Source organism: Pelobates fuscus, chromosome 5 (assembly GCF_036172605.1).
Source record: "Pelobates fuscus isolate aPelFus1 chromosome 5, aPelFus1.pri, whole genome shotgun sequence".
NCBI lineage: Eukaryota > Metazoa > Chordata > Amphibia > Anura > Pelobatidae > Pelobates > Pelobates fuscus.
The window spans coordinates 227,518,225-227,545,805 of record NC_086321.1 but is presented as its reverse complement, the minus strand read 5'-3'; the positions used below and the strand labels follow the sequence as shown (position 1 = coordinate 227,545,805).

General features: G+C 38.4%; 1 protein-coding gene across 3 annotated transcripts in view; it reads left to right on the top strand.

The window, feature by feature from the left end:
- The window catches only part of PUM3 (pumilio RNA binding family member 3), a 45,429-nt gene extending 18,241 nt beyond the window's left edge, over positions 1-27,188 (top strand). For 2 of the 3 annotated variants that reach the window (XM_063455086.1, XM_063455088.1), the window contains exons 10-18: positions 883-961; positions 1,995-2,093; positions 7,728-7,781; positions 12,127-12,207; positions 19,929-20,071; positions 22,713-22,935; positions 23,369-23,456; positions 24,685-24,775; positions 26,885-27,188. In XM_063455086.1, the coding sequence (XP_063311156.1) occupies positions 883-961; positions 1,995-2,093; positions 7,728-7,781; positions 12,127-12,207; positions 19,929-20,071; positions 22,713-22,935; positions 23,369-23,456; positions 24,685-24,775; positions 26,885-27,017 (991 nt within the window). In that variant the 3' untranslated portion in view covers positions 27,018-27,188. Of the gene's footprint in view, positions 1-882; positions 966-1,994; positions 2,094-7,727; positions 7,782-12,126; positions 12,208-19,928; positions 20,072-22,712; positions 22,936-23,368; positions 23,457-24,684; positions 24,776-26,884 lie in introns of all 3 variants that reach the window. The other variant, XM_063455089.1, reaches the window with a different exon arrangement.
- Positions 27,189-27,581: the final 393 nt, after the last annotated feature.

Sequence of the window (27,581 nt, the reverse complement as noted above, 5' to 3'; positions counted from 1 at the left end):
AAAAAAAATTGCTGAGTTAGAGAATTGTTAAAACACTGCTATTTGACCTATATTTTGCAATTCACTTTTCAACTCATTACAGTACATTAAATGAATAACCCACATATAGTTTGAAAAAAACAATACAATAGGAAAAGCAATAACTTGCCATGAAAAGGGTTTCTCAAAATTTAAATTTCAGAAAAATATAGGGATCTTTATCTGTTGCATCATAAGATACGGTAATACTTAAAGCTACACCATTGAGAGCCAGGTATGCATGGCCGTTCATTTGCATTTCATTGCTCATTCAGAGGAAAAAAAGCCTGGTCCAGCAGATGAAGCCTATTTTTGTTTTGAAAAGTGTGACATTTTCAGATGGGGCCCATAGCTTTAGAGTACATAATATGTGTTTGTGCATCTGTGTATTTATGCACGCCTTTTGATTGCATTAGTGCATTGCACAGGCAGTGTTTAAAGGCAGATTTTTTTTTACTTATCACGGTGCAGCTTATGTGACCATAAACTGTATTTGACAGTGTCTGATCCTTTCTGTCTGCAAATCACCAGGAATTTGGCGATCCTGTATGTGCAACCAGAATAGTGTCCTGTAGAATGGCCAGTGACTAACCCCTTTTTCCTTGTCTTACCTTTACGTGACGTGACGCTCAAACTTTTAAATGACCACGGCAACAAACTAGTCAAGCTTGATAAAATTTGGACACTGCTGCAAATTGTAAAACAACTGTTTGTGGGAATAAAAAATGTGGTTTTGACAGGCATGTACTGAACAAGCTTGTTTGTTATAATCCTTTTATTTGTATAAAAAAAAAAAGAGAACCCGTATGTACATAACAGTATAGGCACTGTGCTAAAGAATTGTTTCTGCTTCTTTCTTTACAGAGAATCTGTAGTTAAGCATTCACTGGTGCACAAAGTATTCTTGGACTTTTTTACTTATGCAACTCCAAAAATAAGATCTGTAAGTCAATATGGACATCTTATTGGTACTCATTCTTGTTTATTTCTCTCTGTGTTTTCAGTTTAAGGTTATATATATATATATTATATATATATATTTTTTTTTTTTTTCTCACCCCTCCAGTTAGTATTTTGTGTATTCCTTCTACTCGGGTACTCTGTCAGAGCTCTGGGAGTCCTAGGGTTCTGCTTAGTATCTTACCTGCCCCTAGAACTGCACTCTTCTAGTCAGAGATCTCCGATATCCCACCTCGAATGTGCTGAGGCTCTGCCAACGTGGCACTTACAGACACTTTTGCTCCTATCACAACTGGGACTACTATTGCCTTCATTTTCTTTCTTTTTTCCTTTTTTTTTTTTTCTAGCTCCTCTTTCAAATTTCAATTTTCCATCTCTATATCTGTTTATCTATTCTCACAAGTGATTCTCAACAGGGGTACAGTATTTGTTTTCCTTGTGGTTCTTGATTGAGTGTCTATGTAGGTTCATTGTGAGATGCAGCTTAAGGCCAGTTTCTCCAAAAGTGGTGTACATAATGATGATCAGCGTGACAAAGGTTGCTACATTGGAGAAACAGGACTTGGGCTGCATCAGAATGAATACACTGTGTAATGTATACAAATAGTCACAAGGGGGATGATGTTAATGCTGATATAACTTACATTGAACAGTCAAGATGTTCACGCAAACATTAGAAGTGATGTGCACAAAGTTAGTGTTAATAAATATTTTAGAACAATTAACCATTATAGTGTCAAAAGGGGTATTTCAAGGAGAGAAGAATTTGAACAGTGAGCTGCAAAGAGTTAAACAGAATATATGCAAAAATTAGATAAAGTAAGGGGGGGGGGGGGTTATACTGCACAATTATGCGGGAGAGGGGCTGTTTTTGTAACTATTGAGAATGGCACTCCAAGCAATTGAAAAGGTAACCTACCTAATACATTTTTGGCTCAAGGTAGCTTGAAGCTTATTTCCCATGCTTAGTCTTTATATTATTTTAAAGTTTATTGATTTTTGACTGTTTTTTTCAGGAAGTGATTGAGGCAATCAGAGAGTCTGTAATCTACATGATCCATACACATGATGGAGCCAGAGTAGGCATGCACTGCGTGTGGCATGGCACTGCCAAGGTATAGTATGTTTGTATGTTGGTATGTTCATTGTTCCATCATTTGATTTTCTTTCCCAACATTGTAGCACACATTTTCTTATTCAACATTTAAATGGATACTAGTAACTCAAACCATTTAGTCCCTAGCCTCAGTAACTACTCAATCTCCATAAAATGATCTGTCAACACCACATATTCATTTTTTTTTTTTTTTTTTTAATTCTTTATTTTATTTGTGCTTGAAGTAACAAGAAGCGTACAGAGCCACGACAGGCGCTGCAAGCAGTTTCACATCATTTCACAGTGTGGCAGTTTAGACAGCACATTTTTGTTTTTTTTTCATGAAAATAACAGGCTATAAGACATTTGCAGTTTGCAGTAATCATGCTAAGTTACATGTGTATACGACAAAATTATTCTCGCTTAGTGGTATGATCAGGTATGCCGCCCTGCATGTTATAAGGTTAATTGATTAAATGTTTATACCCAGATCACCATTACGGCAGATCAGGTTCTCACTGTGTTAATTATGTTTGTCACGTTAAGTCATGCTGCTATATGGTTACGGTGTGCTAGTTTGTGCATTGCTAAATAAAAGCCTGAGCTGACAAAAACTGCTGAACTTCATCTAGTGGGCAGGATATGTTGGTAACTCTGCTTTATATCACTAGGGAAAAACAGAGGAAGAAGAGAAAAAAAAAAAATTAGGAAAAGGGAAAAGATGATCTGTCATAGCTTATAAATGTATGTATTGCACATTCTTATATTTTAGCATGCTGCAGACATGTAAGCATGAAATACAGTAAGAGTCCTGAGATCACTCGCTTATGCTGTAAGAGCACCCCGGCACCCCAGTGGCTGGTCATCAAGCACCTGCACTCCAAGGAGGGATGTCATGCAGGTTCTGCGCCCCCAATGAGTCCAGAGCTGTTCCGTTCTGTCGTTGCTGCCTTTGGTCAGAGCTTGGGTGCTGAAGGCCCGTGAGTCCCCCTGTGATGTGGAGCCTTTTTCCGCCGCTTTCCTCTGGCTGTTTGGTGCCCCTTCTCTGCAGTCCGGCTGGTAGGTGTCGCTGTGCCATTGTGAAGGCGGTGCAGGCCCGCTCCTCGGAGCGGAGTTAGGGTGTGCACTCTGCGCCAGTCATCTGGACAGGCCCGAGGGGTCGACTGCTGAGGGTAGGTTGATGGGTCTGTACTCGCTGGTCAGCAGGCAAACGCTCCCGCCTTTTTGTCGAGGGTGGGCTCCAGGCCTTAGTAGTGCTTATCCGGCGGTTGCTTTGGGTTATTAGGTACTGAGTTATTTCATGTAGGCGCTCAGTGCCTACGTGGGATTCCGGAGGGTAACATCCCCTTGGAAGCCTGAAGTGCTCATGTGTACCAGCAGGGTCGCAGTGCCGCCATCTTAGTTGCGATCTGGGCTGCGTTTTAATGGCCCGTCGGGCCTCAAAAGCTTCAGTGTAGCCGGGGCCACAGGGCGTATTAAATGCGGGCCGGGATCACCCCCACCGGCCCCGAGGGGGGGGGGGGGGGGGGAACAGGGCCCGGTCCGCCCAGCCGAGGGAGTCTGGCTGGATAGCTTCGGGCAGGATAGTGGGCGGCGGCCGTCCGCTTCACTCACCACCCGAGTAGGCCTCATCCAGAGGGAGCAATGCGTACCCTCCCGGGGGACTAAAACAGCCGCTGCAAGCCTCACCCCAGGTCCAGTGTCTCCACAGGTGCCGGTCCACCGCGGTAGGTCGACAGGTGAATCCAATAGGTCTATATTTTAAGATTTTTAAACAAGGTTTACTGGAGCTGTAATGCCGTGCGACCGGCCAGCTCGGCGGCCAGGCCCCGCCCCCATATTCATTTTTTACTATGAACACAAAACATTTTAAAGATATTTTAGTGAAGTCTTTATTATGTGAAAATCATGCCACCATTAAATTCTGGAGATGTTCGTAAACCACTTCCAATTATTCTTGCGGTTTATTATGTTTAAAAACAGGGGTGTAAGTGCAGCGCTTCAATAATCCTTGACAAGGTATATGTGAAGAGAACCAGGGAAGGAATAATAGTGTAGTATTTAAAACTGTAGTGGTGATATGTAAAACAAAAGATGTGCACTCACACTTTCCTGGAGCTTCAATACAGCTCCAGTGTATGCGCCTGGGCGGAAAAATTCCCGCCTAAAGATCAAGTGCAGAGGCAATTCTTCAAGTTATAGGTGTGGTAGGGGGTATCCTCATAAAAAAAAAATCGTATATGGTGAAGTATGTAGAGCTAGGAAGCAAGGGTAGGTAAAAACTATAAAATATGCACTCATGTGTAATGGAGCCGTAAATCCTGGCTCCTCTGATAGCGCTTGAAGTGGTATGATCCCCACTCAAGGATACCGGTGTAAATGAAAATTCTTCCCTCTGTGTATATGTGGAGATAAACAAACAGAACGACAATAGTGTACACCGTAAAAAAGGGAGTGTAAGCAGAAATAAATAATTTAAGCATACTCACATGCTAATGAGCAAGTTCCGGTTTGCTCAATCCAAAGCGCTTGGGTGGTATGATCCCCACCAGGGATATAGCTCCAAACAATCCGACAGCAGCAAAGTTAGGTCAAATTAAAAAAAGTACTTTAATGTTAAAAAAATATATTAAAAGAAATACAATATATAATAATAAGCGATAAAAGTTATAAACAATACACTTAACGCGTTTCTCCTTAGATAGGCTTTATCAAAAGTGTTTTACGGTACCACCCAAGCGCTTTGGATTGAGCAAACCGGAACTTGCTCATTAGCATGTGAGTAGGCTTAAATTATTTATTTCTGCTTACACTCCCGTTCTGTTTGTTTATCGACACATATACATGGAGGGAAGAATTTGAATTTACACCGGTATCCTTGAGTGGGGATCATACCACTTCAAGCGCTATCAGAGGAGCCAGGTTTTACAGCTCCATTACACGTGGGTGCATATTTTATAGTTTTTACCTACCCTTGCTTCATAGCTCTACATACTTCACCATATACGATTATTTTTTTTTTTTTTTTTTAAATGAGGATTCCCCCTACCACACCTTTAACTTGAAGAGTTGCCTCTGCACTTGATCTATAGGCGGGGATTTTTCCGCCCAGGCGCATACACTGGAGCTGTATTGAAGCTCCAGGAAAGTGTGAGTGCACATCTTTTATTTTACTCACCACTACAGTTTTAAATACTACACTATTATTCCTTCTCTGGTTATCTTCACATATACCTTGTCAAGGATTACTGAAGCGCTGCACCTACCCCCTGTTTTTATCCAATTTTCTGATCGGAAAAGAGACTACGTATTGGTGTTCCAGCTGCTTTTGGACTATTATCACTTTGCTTCCGCACTGAATTTATTTTTGTGTGATGGTTTGTTTATAATACTTTTTTCATTGTTATGTTTCCTATTTTATATCTATTTACCGACACAAATGCCATAATTTATTCTTGTAGTTAAGCATCAGCTCTAATGAATAGATTATACTTTATCCCCATTTTCTAGTTTGATCATTCAACTGCTTAATTATTTATTCTGAGAATGTGCATCACTTCAGTAGAAGTTATTTTTTGTATGATGTATAATAAAGTGGCACTTGATCTAAAGCAATTTCTTAAATAGAAAACTTACCTGAGAGTGATCCTGATTTATTTATGAGTCAAGAATAGTTAAAGTGGAAAAAAACCTAAAGTCAGCCAAGTGTTTAATTCCTTTATTTGCTCCTGGGAGGCCCTTGGGAATCTCCAGGCAGTTTATGATCTATTTCTAATATGATTTTGAAGTATTCACTACGTGTTTGAAGATAAATCATAACCTATTTTACTCCTCTGGTGTCCTGGCTGTTTTCCCTGTCTGCACTTACCAACTGAACGTAACAGGCAAGCATTGTATATTGCTTGAGGAAATCCCTCATAGCTCATAGACTTTGATTATTTTTTTATTTTTTTATCTTAAGAGCAGAACTACCTCATACTTCAATGACAAGTTTCATCAAAGCAGACACCTGACTCTATTTTCACTCTAGAAGTGTTTTAATCCCATTTGCAGTAGGATTTTTTTATATATATTTTATACAATGCGTTTTTTTTTCTTTTTTTTTTTTTTAAGTGCCAACATTAGTAAATGTGACAATTTTAATGCAGTTCTTAGTATTGGTTTTAGAAGGATACTATAGTCACCAAAACAGCTTTAGATTAAATGAACACTAAAGGGTCAGGAACACAAACATGTGTTAAAATTACCAATTAGGTGGCTCCCCCACCCACTATAGCCCAGTTAAAAAAAATTAAAAAAAATGTGCCTTATTTCACGCGACGCGCGGATCCGCTAGTGCTGGCCTGTCCCCAATCCACCTCCTTGCTGACATGATAACAATTTAAGATTTTTAGCCAATTGAGGATTGGCTAAAATCTGCAAGGACAGGGGCAGGGCCATATGCTGGCTTGGCCAATTAGCACCTCCTCATAGAGATGCATTGAATCGATGCATCTCTATGATCAGAGTTCAGTGTCTCCATGCAGAGCGTGGAGATGCTGAACGGCAGTGCTGGACACTGTGCAGCACTATCCCAGGAACTGAGTGGCCACTGGAGATATCCCTAGGGGGCAATGTAAACACTGCCTTGTTTCTGAAAAGACAGTGTTTACATGAAAATACCTGCAGGGAATGATTATACTCACCAGAACAACTACATTAAGCTGCAGTTGTTCTGGTGACTATAGTGTCCCTTTAATGAAGCAGGTTTGGTGTATATATCATGTCCCTGCAGTTTTACTGCTCAATTACCTGCCACTTTGTTTATACAGCCCTAGTCACACCTCCCTGGTTGTAATGTGCACAGCCTTCATGTAAAGTGTGATTCTATGTTTGTACATTCTTTTTTACACAGTCTATGTAATTTTTTTAATTTCTTATCTCCTTCACTGCAAATAGCCTCCTAGACATTGCAGGAACCTCCTGTAATTTAAGTTCAGTTTACACAGCTTTAGTGTTTTGATCATTTCCCTGCAGTCTGAATTGCAATTCTCTGCCATTTAGGAGTTCAATCACTTTGTTTATGTACACTAGTCACACCTCCTTGCATGTGACTTGCACAGCATACCTAAATATATCCTGTAAACAACCATCTAATGTTTACACTTCGTTTATAGCACAGTCTGTTTAATTTATAATTTCCTATCTCTTGTTCTGTTAAAAGCTTGCTAGACCTTACAGGAGCCTATATGTAATTAAAGTTACATTTACAGAGCAGGAGATAAAATATCTGGCGTATGTTACATCTGACTTAAAATTAAACCATTTTGTTTTCATGCAGGCTGTGCCAGTCACAGCCAGTGGAGGTGTGGCTAGGGCTGCATGGACGGAAACAAAAGTGATTTAATTCCTAAATGGCAGAGGAAAAAAAAGCAGTGAGACTTCATAGGCACGATCTATACACCAAAACTTCATTAAGCTAGAGTCGTTTTGGTGACGAAAGTGTCCCTTTAACAATCTTCCTAAACATTATTTTGATTTAATATATGTACAGATGGAGCAGCATGATTTCCAAGGGTGGGCTGTAACAATTTCTATCCTATTTTATTTGTGGTTTTCATTATGTGACTTTCTGAATACACGATTATAGCTTGTTTTTTCTTTTTTTCCCCAGGACAGAAAAGTGTTTGTGAAAACCTTGAAATCCTTTGTTGAAAAAATTGCCACGGTAAGGCATAACTCTTAACAGTGGTTTGTTATGTTTAACACAGTGCATAAAAAAAGATGTACAACCTATAGTGCACAACATAGGGGCTTATTGATTATGAATAATACAAGTAAGTTCATATGGACGTTTAAGTACTGAATAGAAATGTTTTCTGAGCAAAACACATCAGCATAGCCAAGTGCTCAATGTTTCAGCAATTACTGCAGTCTTTACTGTAAAATTGATGTGTCGCATAAAGCAGCCTTTAATATACAAAAATATAATATAATTATATAAAATGCCATAATGTCTGCACCTGACATGTTTAGTTTGTTGAAAACCTCTTTAGTGTCAGATAAGGCTTTTTAAGTTTGCAACTGATTATGTATGTATTTTACAGATCTCTGTTTACTGATTTTAGTTGTATATTTTGCGCCATGGGTAATTCATTTTCTGCTGTTTTGTAGATTGTGTAACACTTAAATTGGGGCAGTGTTTCTTGATTAACTTAACTTCAGTTGAGAGGACAAAAAAAGAAAATACCTTTCTTTTTTTTTTTTTTTTTTTTTTTTTTAATCCCCCACAGTATTCATGAATATCTTTGGGTCAGAGTTAAATATTTTCTGACTATCTGCTCTTGTCCGGATACTACTTCCTAGTAAATTGGAGTAGTTGAAATCATTACTGTACTTTGAATTACACTGTATTTCTTTTCCATATGTGGTGAACAGAAATAACTGTAGAAGGTTAATTTGCTAAATAGTGAGTTCTAGTTTTCTGACAACTATGTTAAATCCATTGCTACCCTATGAGAAACCCTTTGAAGTATTTAAGCAGTGCATCACATGAACATTTTCAGTTATTGAACGTTTTCATGAGGAACTGTCAGCCACCGTTAATATTCTAACAAATACTGCTGCTGTTCTAGACTAGTCTAGCAGTGATTTAGTTGAATATTTATCTCTGTGTGTGAACCGTCCCTGGCGAAGAATCTAATGCAAGAAATACTCACTTTTACAAATAAAAATCTGTTATATACAGGTAAACGCTTATTATGGTGCCTGTTGGCACGAATACCTCAAGGGGTTAAAACGTTCTCGGATGGTTTAACCCCAAAGTTGCCTTTCAGCGGTGATGTCCACCCCTCCCCTAGTGGCATTGGCTTCTGAATTTTGGCTTCTGATTGGGGCACCGCTTATTAGCTGAGAGCGGTCAACTGGTTCTCTCCGCCAATAAGTAACTCCACTTTCACTTAACTGGCTTGGAAAGAAATGTACCTTTTTCAAGCCAATTTAGTGAATAGAGAGTTACTTCCCACTCTCAGCCAATCAGCGGCACTCCTGCCTGGTGGCACACCGCTTTTCCTGAATCTGAAAATTCAGAGGCCAGATGCCACCAGGGAAGGAGTGGACATCACTGCTGGTGGCAACTTTGGGGTTAAATTGTTCGAGAATGGTTTAAATCCTTGAGGTAAATGTTAGGGAAAAACTAAAATGTATATATTCAAAGTTTTCTGCTGGTGTTTTAATGTTTTAGCCTGCATTTTTATAACCAGAGTTAGATATAATTATGGGTGTGGTTGGTAGAATAGGTAAATTGATCAACTGCCATATGTGGTGATTGTTTTGAATTATTTAATTGTATTAGAAAATTTCAACTTTTTGGGTTTCAGAGCTATTGAACCATGTCATCCTCCATTTTGAATTCAACGGGTTAATTACATTTATCCAGCTCTTTGTTATATTAAGCATTAGCTTTATTTTTCTCCTTACAGGAAATTATTGATTTAAACCTGTAAAAGTGTTCTAAGAAACAGACTAAGCCACATTTTCGATTTGAAGATAATATAAAAGGTCACCTTATTGCAGGATTGCCACAAGAAAAAGATGATCCTCCTGGAAATGATTAGTTTTGTTGTTGTGTTTTTCCTAAATCAATATGTTAGATATATATCTATTTAGAGTTAGTGATGGCTTCCATAAAGTCACAGTCACGGCTAATGCATTGTTAGTCTAATGCGTTTCACGCTTGGAGAATAATTGGACAAGGATTGTTTAAAGAGGCTCGGTTACTTTGCAGGCATTGTTTTTGAATGCATAATTTTCTGTCCCTCTATTACCAATTGTTTTAATTTTAGATTATTCACGAGAATAAATAAGGGCTACTTTTTCTTATGGGGAGCGTGATCTTTGGTAATAAATGGGGCTTAAAGGACAACTGTCACTTCAAAAATATTTTTAGAAGAATAATCCTTTCATCGACTTTAGTAGTATATGTAAAAAAAAAAATGAGAAACTCATCCCTACAGTTAGACCCATATACATTAACTTTTTGTCAGAAAGTGTTTCAAAACCGACTGTTATAGGGTTATTTAAGTCAGAATTAAAAGTAAATTTAAATTTCAGGCAAGAATAAGGTGGAATGGATATCATAGCTGAATTAGAGAAAATTTCCAGGTTAGCTATTTTGACCTTAAATTTGAAATTCACTTTGAATCCTCTATTTAATTATAATATTAATAAATACTCTTGATAGTCTTTGTGTCTTGCCTGCTTCTGTGCAGGGAAGGTCATAGAGAGTTTCGATTTTCAAATCCTGTCAAACAAATGTGTATATCACAAACCATAAAGAGATGTATATCTAACACTGATTCAGAAAAGACACAACAACAAAATAAAAACGTGCAGATTTCAATAGAAATTGGCACTTTTATAAATTGACTTTTTTACACCCTCTAGCTTTCAGTGAGACAGCAAGTCCTGTTCTTTCCTAGTTTGGTTAGCTCAGTTGAGCTGAACTCGAGAGGCAGTAGCAATTACCCAGAGCACTTGCCTTGCAAAGACTTCTCAATTAACTGTATTGGGAAGTCTGTGATTGGACAGCCACAGAAAGTGTGGACCTGGGAAGAAGGGGAGGGCTTGCAAAGGCTGCAGACTAGAGACCTGCAGGTTTTGCAAGCTATTTTTAGATATTTGCCCAATGGGGGAAAAAAAGGATAATTAAATGCATATATGTTTTCATTGGGCGTAACTCTACAGATTTTATTTGGTACTTGTACAGTAGTGTCCTTTTAAAGGAGAACTGTCACCTCAACACTATATTTTAAAGGGACACTCCAGGCACCCAGACCACTTCTGCCCATTGGAGTGGTCTGGGTGCCAACTCCCACTACCCTTAACCCCTGCAGCTGTAAATAGTGCAGTTTTCATAAACTGCAATAATTACATTGCAGGGTTAACTCCTCCTCTAGTGACTGTCTTCTAGACAGCCACTAGAGGGCACTTCCTGGTTTCTAGCACAGGTCCGTGTGCGTCGCTGGACGTCCTAATGCTGTGTGAGGACCTCCCACGTCTCTCAATTCCCTATAGGAAAGCATTAAAAAGCATTTTCAATGCTTTCCTATGGAGAGGTGCGCATTAGGTCTCCCCCGCCGGCGGGAGGAGCGTGGGCGGACCCGAAACCACCGCCGAGGGACATCGGCGGGGATCTCTAGTAAGTCACTGAAGGGTTTTCACCCCTTCAGCAACATGGGATAGGTGGTGGGAGGGAGAGGGTACCTGCAGTGCCAGGAAAACGGTTTGTTTTCCTGGCACTGGCGTGTTCCTTTAATGTAATAACCCTATTTCAAAGGAAATGGATTCTTTCTTAACCCCTTAAGGACATATGACGTGTGACATGTCACGATTCCCTTTTATTTCAGAAGTTTGGTCCTTAAGGGGTTAAATTAAGTATATTTAGAAAGAAAAAAACAAAACGTTGAAAGACTCGGGGATTAGTATATGAATGGATTCTTTAGCCATATACATGCACTTTGGATCAGACGTTTGAATTTGGCACTTGGTTAGTCTGTCCCTGCACTGTGCAGACAGGGAAGATGATCTGTATTCAAACAGTGTGACCCAAGGTGCATGTATACGGCTGAATGATCATGTCATATACTAAAGGTAGGGATGAGTTTTTCCTCATTTTAGAAAGTTTGGAGTGTTACTTTACCAAACACAATTGTCCTGGAGCTTTCAGAAGCCAATTTATTTGTGTAAAGTGTAAGACAGAAATATATTACAATGATCGCATATCTATAAAGGTCTTGGTTTTTGTTTTGCTTTTTCTTCTGGTTTGGCTTTAAAGTGATATAAGGTAACCTGTGCAGTATTATCATTCTCATACAGGCCTTGGCAAAAAAAAAACAAAAGTAAAAATGGAAACTAAATAATCTTTTTTGTAAGGACAACATCATTTCCCATTTTGACTTTATGTACATGCATATATTTATTTTAGTAGATATGACTTATAAAAACATTCACGGATATATCTTTTATTTTCTTAATAGGGCATAATCATTGTATGTATTTTTTCTTTCTCTCAGGGAGAATTTTCACATTTGGTCCTGCTGGCAATGTTCGATTCTATTGATGACACCAAGCTTGTAAAGCAGATAATCATATCTGTAAGTACTTTATTTTTTGTGTTGTTTTTCTGCCTCTGTGCATTAACAAAACCTTGTTAAATGAGTGATTATAGTGTAGTGAATCACTAACGTTTTCTATTATCCTCTCCAGCCATCCACCTTTTAGAGCTACAGGTATTTTGTCATGTTTGAATTTAATTCTTTTGTCACTGGAAAATCATGTTTTTGTAATGTAGTACGTAAATTGGTGTTTACTACTACATAACTCACCTCTATCACAAAATATATTTGTCATCTGTTAATTTTTGAGAATATAATATACGTGGTATGGAGTGTATTACATTATATTAGGGCATGCAACAGCTCACGTTATAACAATATTAAAACATGCAAATATTTTTCATAAAACATATTTTGGGAAAACCAGTTTGAAGAAAATATAAATTCACAGCCTCTGACTTTCCATAGTTCCTTCTGTAGAAATTCCACCATTTAATAAAATACGGAATATCACCATTAACTTCGACCATTTTTCCATATGGTGCTCTGTTTATTTTAAAATGTATATTAAAGCTTCAGCAAGTGACATCACTCTTCAGTTAAGTCCAATAACCGCTAAAGCACAAAAGGCAAATGAGAAGATCAGCAGAAAATGTGGGTCTCTTCCAATAACTACGTTCCTTGGCAGCAAACAGAAATGAGCAACAGTTACGATGATTGACATATTTGTCAAATATAGGGATTTGGTAAACATAAAATTAGAGGACCATCTTAATGAAGTGGTCTGTGTGTAGTGGTCCTATAGTTTTAACATTGCAGGATTAAACACAGGTAGTTGTCATACGAACAGCCACTAGAGATGCTATTACAACTGAGTCAGGGTCATGTGACTTTCATACGAAAAGCATTTGATTTGACACACTTGCCGTACAAACGCATAACTGATTAGATCATCACCTCCATCTGATGTCACAAGAGGTGGATCGGGCAGTCGAATCAAGCGAGTCTTGGTGCTGGGAAAAAGATGAGATTAACATTTTTTTTTTTTTTTTTTTTTTTTAAATCTAATTTTTAATGTGCACATGGGGGACTGGGCTCCCTTAAATCTGTTTCTAAACTAGTTTACATGAAAGATGAGCAGTCACCACCACAAAGATAAAAAGTACTTTTTAAGTTAATCTTTTCTTCTCTTAATGTGTTTCTACATGGTAGGCATTCCTGAAATGTATGACTTTTGTAGAAAAGTTGGAAAATTAAATCTTTTAATTTCAGTATTTTTATATTCCTGATGAAAGCTCCCATGCAAATTGCTGAGATTGGTTACAGTATGGTAATTGGACAAATATCAACTATTTACAGTATTTTTCCATTTATCAGACTATTTTTTTTTCTAAAAATTTTTTGTCTAAAATTGGGGGTCGTCTTATTCATGGAATATCACTGCAAGGGTAAAAAAAAAAAAAACACTTGTGCGCGGGACCTAAGTCAAGATGGCACCTGTCGCTTTTGTGTGCCACAGCCCACACATATATCTGGCTCCCCTCCCGCCGATCCACTTCTGAATGCTGTGGCAAGGAGGAAGAGGTCCCTATATGTGTGGGAGCTGCAGTAGACATCAGCACTTACCACCAACTGAGCTCTAGAGACATGCCACACCATAAAAGGAGCAGCCATATTAAGGTTTGCTCCACCTCAGGTGGCACTTTCTTTTGGATTTATATTATGGGGAGGAAATGGGTATCGGGGAATTCTGCTGTGATGTCCCAGCATGCCCTCACACCACCTACTGTATTGCGTTAGCTGTAGTCTTGCACTATAGAGCCAAAAACATCACAGAGTACCTTAGCAGAGGGGAGGCATGAGAATCAGAAGTGTTGTTCTCCTCAGAAGTCACTAAAATATAAAAGTTGCCATATTTGATGTTAAAATGTTTTTCTTAATTTTGGGCTCAAGAAATATGGGACGTCTTATACATGGAAAAATACGGTACACTACATGTAACTCAGTTTACTATTCATGCACTTTGTTCACATCAATTGAAATATTTGCTGGACTAATGTGAAGTGTGGCAGCTTGACTATTTAAAAAAAAAAATAAAAAAAAAAGCAACAAACCCAGAAACAATCCAGTAAACATTACATTTTTGTTTTCAAGTGTAGCTGGGGTTCATCCCTCATGGGACAAAAGAAACATTATCCCGATGTTTATTTAATCCTGGCAGATAACCTTTCCCCCCACTCCTTCTATGAAGCTTAAATGTGCATTTTAAACACCGCAGTTAATGCTTAAAGTTGTTTAACTCCTCATTGTCTGATATTCAATGGAAGCATTCTTTCTGTAATAATTTGTCTCTTTTCAATACAAAAGTATTGCAAAAGTAAAAAAAAATGCACAGAATCTGAATGTTAACATCCCTATTTCAGTGGCAATGTTTCCTTTTAGTGGATATACCCCAGTGCATTAAAACTAGACACTAATCTGATCTCCATCTATGATGGAGCCTGCACTGGATACATGAGCATCTGTCTAAATTACACACTGCTTACTGGGGATAGCATGCACCCTGATGAGTGGTACAGAGGCCAGAGATATAGTTTATTTCATTATACACTTCCAGATGGTTGGCACAATGTATAGATTAAAATGACTGTTTTATTTTGCTTGCTTTTTTGCTCCTTTTGAAGTATTTGGCTTCCCAGCAGGAATGGCCTAGGCCAGGCAGTCTGCTGGTGTACGTTTGCTTGCCAGCCTGTCACATCAGCTGTGCCTGATTAACTTGACAACAGAATCTCTACAAAGCACCTTTCATGCAAGTCTACGGCTTATTATTGGCAAGATCCTGCCTCTTTCATGCCACAAATCCTGATGGTTTTGCAGCCTAGTTGTAATCCAGCACATAGCATCCTAATTTCGATGGGGAATCTGTACGGATTCTGCCAGGCCTCCAGTTTCGTGGTTACACACAAGCATTTTAAGCCACTGGACTGACTGCCTTTGACCATGTGATTTGTATACTTTTATATTTTTTATTTTTCATCTTTACCACAACATTTTGATTGTTTATGATTTGTAACTTAGGCATACTTGGTTATGCTAGGAACACAGTGCTATAGAAACTTCATCTATTTTAAAGTCCGAGCACACGTATAACAACGTGCTTCTATTTTCAAAATCTATAACAATGTAGAGCACTTAAAACATTGTCTGTTTTGTTACATGATCATGGTTTCGGTCACGTGACCTCTTCAGAATTTTAAAGCCGTATAGTTGACACCACCTTTATCTGGCAGTTTACAAAATGTTTAAATGGTTGGCATCCCAGCTGTTGAGAAAGCGTTTGTAGTTAACCCAAAATGCATCCAGGTCTTGTGGGCATGTGATAGTGGCTGTCTCCCCTCCCTCTAACCCCTTTCCTATATTCAGCTCATTTTGTCATATCATGCATTTTTTTGAGGCCAGATGTCAAAGTGGAAAATGATCCACTTACACAGCTCAGCTTGCCTGGTTGTCATCCATTGCCTTTTGGAGTTAAAGGTTAGAATTTAGTGATTTTACTTAGAAAGTTTTGGGAAATGCAAAGGAGTTTGCACATTTATTAAAATTTTGCAAAGAGTAGTTTGTTGCTTCTCTGTATTGCATGTATATGTTGTCTACTGTCCACTTTATCTCTTCTGTCCTTTACTGACTCTGAACTTTTAAAATGCTGTTGTCTTTAAGTAAGTCTCTTTATCCTTTTACCAACTGTTACCAGGTCAGTGTAATGGAAACGTGGGATTAAGAAGAGATTAGTTAAAGAAAGCCGCATATTTACTTAACTCACCAGCGTCATACACGGTCACATAATACATTGTAACTGGTTCCTCGTGTGTTATTACGGAATACTTTTATTTATTCTGGCACCATAGTCTTGGAATAATTACGTGATTAACCACGTGGAAAAGAAACAACCCCTTTCCCTCCCTGTTGGACATTAAGTAAAATCTCATTGGTATAGTTGTGTTGGAAAGTATTTCATTTATTCTACTTCTGGCACAATAATATTTGACATTATGCTTTGTTTATTGATCCGTGTAAATGTTCTCGCTCTACAACTTAAAGGGTTTTAGGGTCATGAACACAAACCTGTATTCCTGAGCCTGTAGTGTTAAAACCACCATCTATCTTTCCCCACTCTCTCCCCCCACCACCACCTCTTGCCCTACCTAAATATAGCAAAATATTACCTTTATTCCAGTTTGCTGTTGCTGGCTCCGTCCCTGATCTGCCTGCTTGGCTGTCTTAATCAGAAGTGGTGTTCTGAGCCAATCACAATGCTATCACATAGGAAAACATTGGGTTGGCTGAGACGGTCAAGGGCGACAGATCAGGGGCAGAGCCAGCACAAGCCAAACACAACCATGACCAATCCGCATCTCCTCATAGAAATGCATTGAGTCAATGCATCTCTATGAGGAAAGTTCAGTGTCTCCATGCAGAGGGTAGAGACAGTGAATGTCAGTGCCCCAGGAAGCACCTCTAGCAGCCATCTGAGAGGAGTGACCAATGGAGGTATCCCTAGGTTGTAATGTCTTTTCTCTGAAAACCGTGTTTACTGCAAAAAGCCTGCAGGGAATGATTATACTCACCAGAACAAATACAGTAATCTGTAGTTGTTCTGGTGACTACAGTGTTCCTTTAATGTAATGATATAATTGGGTGTTTCTTTACAGGACTATTACTCTAGTAATCTTCACATTCAACCTATAAACTTTGTATTGCTTTCTGAACTATTTGCAAGTGGTTTTCTTTGAAAGCTATTCCATTATTTATTTAAAAGTAAAGTTTTTTGACTTAGGTATAAAACTAGACAAATATGTCACAGCTTTCATTGATTTAAAATTATGGAACTATCACTTCTGGAATTTACACCATTTAAAAACTATTGAAAATCACCTATAACTTCTCTTACCTGAAATTGTTCCCCTATAGTTGAAGATGCCTGGTAAACTATAGAGATTTACATACCTTTCCTCAGTTCCAGCGCCGCTTTGTGGATGTTACTTTGTGTAACATCCACCTCTGTGTCTTCCTCCGCTCCACCTATAGTCTTCTTAGCACTGGCTAGGGAGTATAGGAACAGAGTGACGAGACATCACTCCATTCCAACATTGGCAACTAAGCCAGTGTGACAACTTGACTAAAGAGATTTGCCCTGCTTAGCAATGTGTCCCAAGCAGGGCAGATCTCCTCAGTGATGTCTGTATGCTGGCTACATGGCCGCCATTGGATAGAGTGACATCTTGTCACTCTGTTTCTACACTCCCTGGCCGGCACGGCATTTCTATAGCAACCACAGCGTATGCGCTGTGGTTGCTATGGGTGGAGAGCAGAGGGGCCTGTTTTCTGCACTCCCTTTTCAGTCACTGGCCACTCCTCAGATGGCTTTTAGAGATCCTTCCTGGGTCATGGCTGCCTAAAATGCATCCAAACATTCAGTGTCTTCTCCCTCTGCATGCAGACACTGAACTTTCCTCATAGAGATTCATTGATTCAATTAATCTCTATGAGGAGATGCTGATTGGCCAGGGCTGTTTGAATTGTGCTGGCTCTGCCCCAGATCTGCCTCCTTGTGAGTCTCCGCCAATCCTATAGAGAAGCATTGTGATTGGTTCAGGCCACCACTTCTGATGATGTCAGCAGACAGCTTGTTTTTCTGAGGCAAACATGCAGAGCTACAGCTTCAGGCTTGAATACAAGTAAGATTTTGCTATATTTATGTAGGCATGAGGGGCCCAGGGGGGCTAGATGGTGGTTTTAACACTATAGGGTCAGGATTACATGTGGCACAACCAGTGCAGATATTGCAAATGAAGAGAGGAAATAGAAACATTGTAGGTTTTCCCTGTGCTGACTGCCCTGTGCAAAGGAGTTAAGATGGCGGTGCCCAGTTGCAGAATAAAGAGGATATCTACATTTAATTTTATATTTTACGCTTTACAAATAAATATTTATTCTATGTAGGGTAAAAAAAATTATTTTTTATTGTAACTTGTTCATTATAGTCTTGAAGTAGTTCACAAAATGTGAATACTGTATTTACAAAGCACAATGAATACTCCTTTTTAGTTCTTCTTTACGCTTCTTTTGTTACATACGAATGTTTGCATTCAATCGAAGTATCTACACACACAACTCTATAAAGGTGACCTTCACTCAAAATGCTTGAGTGCGACACTTAACAGTCAAAAGATTGCTGTCTGTGTAGATAACATGCCTGAATTCAATTCACTTAGTGTATTATGTTTCAAAAGACCTCGCTGATGTGACATAAAGTAGAACAATCTATTGTTGAGCAGCTGTGACCCTACACATTTTAATTGTGTATGTGAGCGAAGAGTATATAGACCATAGTGTGCTAGAGGCCCCTTCTTCTGACTCAGCTTGGTAGGGAATCACACTGCAGGAGTTTATACAGTTGGATGGTTCATGTTCTGTTTTTTGGTGAAAGTTGCCGTTGAGTCTAAAGCACTTTCTTTTTCAGATCTAGTAAAATAGAAATATTTATCCTTCCAAATCAAAACTGAATTAAGGGCTCAGGGCTGTAGCTGCTGCCTCCTTATGTAACTCTCACTAATCTCTGGCAGGCCAGGGTATCATTAGGTATCCGTCCTCTGTACAGTGTGTGTTTTGTTTTTTCTTTCTATTGAACACTGCCATATCACTCACTATTAAGTACAAGATTTGAACACCTGACCTGCCTGTTGTACTAGCAGATTGTCATATGCAGAGGAATCACTGGGAATGCTGACATTGAAATCCCCCACACACCCCTTTCCTAGCACTTTTCCTGTACCTAATCATGATGGACGTCTTAACCCTGGGCCTCACAGATGTCTGTATCAGTAGAACCAAACTTAATGTTGTGTGTGTTTGTTCTCCATATACTTGGTACAAGTTCTCTTGTTTACTACAGTGCCTGTGTTTATATATATATATATATATATATATATAGCCTGCTGGTGGGTGCAGGCAATCTGATCTATAGAGTTAATCCTTGTTATTACAGAGCTAGCGCTTTCAGTATTTTATTGTTTAAACAAAACACATTGTATGCTTTTTATTTAAATTATCAGTCTACCTTATTATCAAAGTGAATTGACTGCATGATATAAATTGAATGTATTCAAAATGCAGCAGATAAGGCTCAGGTTAAATAATTTGGCTACGAACTTCCTTCTATAGTAAACATATCCTTTGGTAACCTATCTGTCTCAAGAGAAAGTTTTGCTGGTGCCCATGCATAATCCTCAAACATGTTTGAGTTGAAACACATACAAAGTTATTTAATAAAAGATTCAAAGTGAATTTCAAATTTTAAGGCCAGACTAGCTGAACCGAAAGCATAGCTGACTTAGACACTTTTTTCCAGTTTGGCTATTTAGCCTTAAATTTGATGTTCACTTTAAATGATCCACTTTAGTGAATAATCTGTTACAATGTGCTTTTTTGTCTGTCTTTATTACAATGAAGCCTCTCCTTTCCTTCTCTGCAAAAGAGCGATTGATCCATGAAAAATTCAGTAGCTCAGTCACCACTAAGTATTCCTGATTTATATTTAATCATAAAGATGGAGTAATTAATTGAAAGTATTGATTTGCTACAGATATTTATTTCATGTTACTGCCAATCCGGCAGGTGGGACACATACAAACATGGTAAATAATGCTCCTCTTATTAGACATTACTGGCTAACCTAGATCCCCCCCCCCCTATCTTTTTAGGAACTTGTCAGCTGCTTGCCAAACATTATCGATAACAAATATGGAAGAAAGGTGTTACTGTATTTGCTGAGTTGGCGTCGTCCCGCACATTTCCTGCCAGAGATCATTGAGGTGCTTAAGCAAGGTGATGAAAATGCAAACAGGTATGTAGAACTTGCCGTTCATGAGAAAGAGAATGCATTATTGTCCCTTCTGCATCAGACAAGCTTGGTTTTGATATCCACCTTTTTACAAACCTGTGAGAGGGTTCCTGGTTTCTGATAAACTGCTTCTGACCCATAGTGGACTAAAGATTGCCATCTCCACATAGTACGGGTAAGCCAGGAGATGAACAGAAGAGTATTTATTACAAAATAATATACATCAAGGTTGTATCACATGCAACTATTATTATTTTCAGTGTTAACAATGTCAGAATAATGTACATCGTAAGTACTACTTAACGTTCCTAGAATTTCTTACTCATTTAAATTTTCTGTATGCAGCATTTAATGCACAGTAAGCAGGACACTCCATACTATCTTGGATCTTAGGAACAATACAGTTATGATAGTTAAATATTAAACTATTATACAAATAATATATCGTCCTTTCATGTTTTTCGTAGCTGCTTGATATGACCTGGTTATGCTTGACTGCGTAGTTGTTACATTTTGCTGCTGATTCTTACTGTTCTCTTGCTTGCTACTTACCGTATTATTCTATGTATAAGATGCCCCCATGTATAAGACGACTCCTATTTTATGAGCCCAAAATTAAGAAATCAATATTTTAAACATCAAATTGAACAACTTTGATATTTTAGAGGTGACTTCTGAGGAAAACAACACACTTCTGATTATCATGCCTCCCCTGTGCTACTGTTCTCTGTGAAGATAATGGCTCCATAGTACATGCTGGGAGACTACAGCTCCCACAATACAGCAGGTGGTGTGAGGGCATGCTGGGACATCACAGTAGTATTCCCTCTGCTCCCTGATCCCCATTTTATTCCCGATTAAATATAAATCCGAAAGCAAGACCTACCTGAGGTGGATCAAACCTTAAAGGATCACTATAGGGTCAGGAACACAAACATGTATTCCTGACCCTATAGTGTTAAAACCACCATCTAGCCCCCCTGGGTCCCTCATGCCTCCATACACATAGCAAAATCTTACTGTATTCAAGCCAGAAGCTGTAGATCTGCATGCTGTTTGCCTAAAAAAAAAAAAACAAGCAGTCTGCTGACATCATCAGAAGTGGTAGTCTGATCCAATCACAATGCTTCCCCATAGGATTGGCTGAGACTGACAAGGAGGCAGATCAGGGGCAGAGCCAGCATGATTCAAACACAGCCCTGGCCAATCAGCATCTCCTCATTGAGATGAATTAAATCAATGAATCTCTATGAGGAAAGTTCGGTGTCTGCATGCAGAGGGAGGAGATGCTGAATGTTTGGATGCCTTTTAGGCAGCCATGACCCTGGAAGGATCTCTTAACAGCTGTCTGAGGAGTGGCCAGTAATGTAAACACTGCATTTTCTCTGAAAAGACAGTGTTTACAGCAATAAAAAGCCTTAAGGTAATGATTCTACTCACCAGAACAAATTCAATAAGCTGTAGGTGTTCTGGTAACTATAGTGTCCCTTTAATATGGCTGCTCCTTTAATGGTGTGGCATGTCTCTTGAGCTCCGTTGGTGGTAAATGCCGATGTCTGCTGCAGCTCCCATGCATTAAGGGATCTCTTCCTCCTTGTCATAACATTCAGAAGTTGTTCGGCAGGAGGAAGGCCAGGTATGTGTGTGGGCTGTGGCACACTCAAATGCGGCAGGTGCCATTTTAACTTAGGTCTGCGCACAAGTGTATTTTTAAACTCCTGTAGTGAGATTTCGTGTGCAAGATGACCCCCAATTTTCTGACTAATAAAATTTAGAAAAAAAAACGTGTCTTATACATGGAAAAATACAGTACTTGTTCCAATGACTGGAGACTAAATAAGGAGGCTACAAATCAATCTCTCCTCCACACATTGATCCCTTGTGGCTTTTGAAGTTTTGACAGGGGTTCTGTACTGTAAAACTTATACAAGAGATTTGTGTGTTTACCTTAATGCAAGTATCCTATTTCTTTGTGACAGACCTGTCAAAGGTAAAACACCGGCAGCAATTATCATATTGTTTGTTACTGCTCCACCTGTGCTTGCCACAAGTATTTTAATACTATTCACTTACAGCAGCATGTAACAATAATAGAATTAACATGCTGGGTGGGGATGGTGGCAAACATCCATGATTTATCATGTGCTTGGCAGAAAGTTTGCTCCTTAGCAGACCAGAAGCATGCAACATTCATAAATGATAAAGCATTATTGATGCATAACACTTCTCAGAATTGTATTTACCTTTTTTATTTTTATTTTTTTAAATGTGATTATTTTCTTGCAGAAGTATGTGTGTTGCTGTCGGTTTTCAGAATATTTTCCTGCAAGGCAGTTTTTCATAGTTTCCTATGTCTTGTATTCCAAGTGTATTATGTATTATGTTGTGAGCAACAAATCAAGCACATGACATCACAATGAGTACTACTACGCCAAATTTCATCATATTGCCTGCTGAGTTTCTTACAATTTCAGGAAATCGGAATTAAATGTCCATGTTTAACAGTTTGGAATTTGTAATATTGCAACTCAATTTTAAACTGTTGTTTAAGCTTTCAGTTAGTGTTGTGAGAAATGTTACTTGTTGCTTTGATCGTACAACACTTTTGCATAAGATTTTTATTATTATTTTTTTCTCTTTTTAGCAAGAAAAATACAGCAGTTAGGCAGCGTGAATTGCTGGATGTAATTTCTCCACCTCTACTTAAACATCTTGAGGAGAACACACAAGATTTGGTATTCCAGAATGCCTTATGTGCTTTGGTCACGAGCATTGTGCTGTACGCAGCAGGGGATCCAGAGCCTGCCATGTCTGCCATAGCCAATATGGCAGCAGAGGAGTTTGTTGCTGGGGGCAAGAATGGAGAGGTAATGTCACTCGTTAAACATTGTCATTATTATGTTCACTGCATCCTTTTTTTCCATAAAACCCTTCACATAAGGGGTTATTTGCTAAACAGGGAATTGTGGATTATTTACTTTACAATTGGCGGTTGCCTACTGTATTGTTTCCCATCTCACACACCTGGCTTATTCATATATACAGCCACTGATCTTTGTGGAAGTTGGATAACTGGTGTATCTATCTGTGGTTCCCTAAGGAGAAAAACGTCTGCTCTGTACCTATATTCAGAATGGTGCACAGTAGGACATAAGAGGTTTACAAGATTCCTTGCCAATTCTCAGCATTATTGTGATGCAAGTTTCGCTGAGGGGGTGTTCTGTTAGAATGCGATTGTATAATGGGTGCTTCATTTACAAAACATGAGACTGATACTGTCCTGATTCTTTTTCTTTAAAGCTTCACATTGCAGAACATCCTGCAGGTCACCTGGTGTTGAAATGGTTGATAAAGCAAGATAAAGACATGAAAGAAAACGGCAAAGAAGGTATGGTACATGTTGATCCGTCTTTGCAATTATTTCTTCACAAAGCCTCTGTTTTCTTGTTGCAATTATATAAAATGAAAGGCTGCCCTGACATAGCTTGACCTAGATTTAAATTGCATGTCTCAAAATTTCATGTGTGTGCATGTCACATGGTAGAAACTGGCTGACCATTTGGATAGGCAGTGAATGAAAGTGTCATCATGCCACTTGCCTTAGCTACACCGTTTTTGACAGTATTTGCTTTAATAGCTTTTTAAAGAGGTGATGTAAAACACAGTCCATGACGAAAAATATCTTTCAAAAATATGCATTGCAGTCATTCTGTCTTAATTGTGTTGGCAGCCAATTAACCGCTTAACTGTTGGAACAAAATGACAACCACAGAAATGAGCAGCTTCAGAGTTACCAACACAGCTTTATTGTCCTTTTAAGAAATAATTTTATATATCAGATTTTCCCTTCCGAATAAGCCGTGAGGCATTTCCTGAAAATTAGATTTCCCACAATCCCTGGTACAATCACATTGTATCAGTGTGTTTATTTTGCTAATTTCCAAGTTGGTCCTCCCATTGAGTATTTTGAGAAAGCTGTTTATAAATTCAAAAATGAGCAAATCACATATACTGACACAATTTTATTATACCAGATGATCATTGGAGTAAACAAACGTAATTGACATTTATTGCCTTGTGTTGGCCATTTGCAGAATTGTATCGTATCGTAATGATAAACTATGTGGACCTGTTCATCTAAAAATAAAGTTTAAAAAAAAAAAAAAAAAGTTTCTCTCTCTGGCCTCAGTTGTACTCTTATCTCAAGTGTGAATGCTCCTTCTTAACATAACATTCATTATGTCCATTTACATGTCTGAAGTTGCCCGAGTTACATTGTGTGTATTTGTTGAAACATGCAGTTACCTGGCTTCCTGACAATTGTCATATATTGCTTTGCTCTCTGATAAGACACTATGGGTCATGTTGGACTCAGCCTGACTTATTCAAGGAAATTACAGGGGTTTTTTTTATGTGCCAAACTGTGTTCTACCGCTCACATAACTATTGGATTTCTATGTGTCACTGACTAAATCTGCTGTCTGTTTACAGTTCCAATCTATATTTGACTATATTTGTTTAAGGCATATTTCAGTCATTATGTTTCTACAGTATGAGTAAGTCTATGGGCAACCTGCTTAGTATATAATTCATTTGATGCTTTCTATCCAACACAGGCTGTTTTTCCAGAACGCTGGTGGAACATGTAGGCATAGAAAACCTCAGCTGTTGGGCCAAGGTTAACAGAGGAGCAATCGTCCTGTGCTGGTAAGGAAAACGTTGTTGTTCATTATTTTGCTTGAAATAGATTGTTTGTATGCCCTATCAATGTGTTGTTTATTTAGTGAGTTAACATGCCTTTTCTAAATAGCTGAATAATATATTGGTGCTGTATCAAATATAATAAATGGATGTTTTAATATGTGGGTGCCATGACCACAGTGTATAGATTTTTTTTATATTAAACTGTATTTTATATATATATATTACATCACAGAGAGATTTGATATGAGTTAGTAACTCAGTAGATAACATACATATACAGAGTAACAATAAGCATAATAGAGAGTGACTGCATTTTTTTAAGTAACTTAGTAAAAACATGCGAAGAGTAACAATATCTTGCATAGTGGTCAGAGAGGAGATTAATAAAAATAAACAGGACATGTTGAGAATGCTGCACTTTTTAAAGGGTTGATCATGAGCAATACCCTAGAGATGTACACTAGGCATATAATTGTAAAAGAGGTCATATACAACTATCACTTTATTGTAAAGATAAGTGAAAGTAATATTAGGTATAGAAAACGGCGCAATAACTATATAGTACCTTGAACTGCAGCAAAAGCACTGTGAACAGTTACAGATATTACAATATTAAGTAGTACCGACATCTGAAGAATAAAGGGAATTACTTACTATTTTGTGGCACTGTGACATATTTTACCATGGACAGCTACGCTTTTTAAAGTATGATGCAGGCCTTAAAGTGAGAACTGCATGCATAAGTGAATGTTAGCTGAAGCGGTTTCCAGTATCTTGTACCCAGGTGTTCATTCATCTTTTTAAAAAAAAAAGGAAAAGTAATTCGCTCACTCCCATCACTCCTGGGCGGCAGCAAACAACCACAGTACACATCAGCCCCAATATATAGTAAAAAATGAATGAACCAAAGGGGGAAAAAAGCTACCTGCTCTCTCTCCTTAATCAATCCCTATGTATATTTAGACAAATGGAGGTCATTTAGTTACTCCAATGGCGGGAATGCCCACCTGCCAACGTCAAGGCAGACCCCCCCCTAAGCGGGTCCTACTCTCACCCTTCACCTTGCTTCCTTGAGCTTCTGGCAAAGATGTCTCTAATGAGACAGAGAGGGGTATTTTTAATAAACACCCCTATATACTTATTAACCCTTCATAGGGAACACATATGTTACTATTAAGGGTTGATAAGTATATAGGGGTGTATATAAAAAATACCCCTATCTATCTCAAGGAAGCAGGCTGAAGGGTCAGTGTAGGACTTGCTTAGGGGGTCTGCCTTGACGTTGGCAGGCGGGCCTTCCCTCCAATGGCCATTGGAGTAACTAAATGACCTCCATTTGTCTAAATATACATGGAAATTAAGGAGAGAGCGCAGGTAACTTTTTTTATTTCTTTTTTTTTTTTTTTTCTTTGGCTCATTCATCTTTGCCAACGTGTTTGGGCTCTTATTGTATTAATTTTTGTGAGGAATTCCCAAACGTTCATGTAAATCCCCCTCTCCTCCTCCCAATATGGTTGAATAGGAGATCAGAAATTGGAGAGAGTCTTTATATTATTTATGTAGATATTTCTAGATATCCTTTTTTTCTGCTGTCACTTTAATGCACCATATGTCTGGTGAAGCACACACGGTCAGACAGACCCTGATGATTCTTGTTCACTCATGCTAGTTTTCTCATTCCTCATATCCAGTAACTGTTTGCTCTGCTTTCTGTTCAGCTGTGTTTGCTTGTCACACTTGCAGAAAAGCAAAATAGCCAGAGTAGGATTAAATGTGTGTTTTCTCTCTCTTTTCCTCCCAATCTGTCGATATTGGCATGGTGTGTGTACCACATTTTAGTCTTTAGCTGAACTAGATGCAAATTGGTAGTGTTGGAGGCAATACTTGTGCTCCATTATTGATAACACAACATGGCATTGTTGGACAAATTGACTTAAACAAAACTGTATTTTATATTGAAAATCTCGTCTTATCCTTGAGTTTTATTTTTAACCCATTTATGAAAAGGACACGGCTTGTTCATTATTATGATACCGTCATTTTTACTAGTGTTAATACTGTATTTGATTTTATTTACATACAGTTTATATATTTTTTTTAAATCTCCTTTAGCCTTCTTGAGAGCTGTGATGAAGAACTTTCCTGTAAAGTAAAAACTGGACTCAAGAATTTGGTGTCGAAAACAAAAGACTCTATAAATACAAAAGCAATTGATGCCTTAATAGAAAAGTTGAATTCTCCCTAGTGATTGCTTGTTTTATGTCTTGTTAAGATTTTATCCCTTTTTGTACCCCAGGAGTATGTAATACCAATGCATTGCACAACCACCTTGGCAGGGAAAGTGTTAACCTTTCCCATGTACCCAGAGAAAGACTGTAATAATGTTTTATATGTATAAATAAAACGCCTCTACCAACCCAGTGGCAATATTTCTTCAGTATGATGCAACTTACAGGATCGGGATAAGTATTACTTTAAAAAAAATGTCAGAAAGATTAGCAAAAGTGCACAGCTTTGTTACTACAATTATCATAATGGTTGTGAGTATGCTGTGGGGACACACCCAGTGCATGTCCTAACTGTTACATGGCATATTCTATTTCTACCCATATGCACGCATGCAGAACTCTAAGGAACAACTTAATTACAGAAAGCTTTCTGTACTTGAAATAGGCAGTCATTTCCTGGTTGTAAATTGTTTTGTTTTTACTTTCTACTTTTTACTAAGACCAGCATTCTGCCCTAAAACTCAACCCCTGAGGTTTTTTTTGGTGCAGAATTACTTTAAAGATAATTGTGAGTGCTGGTA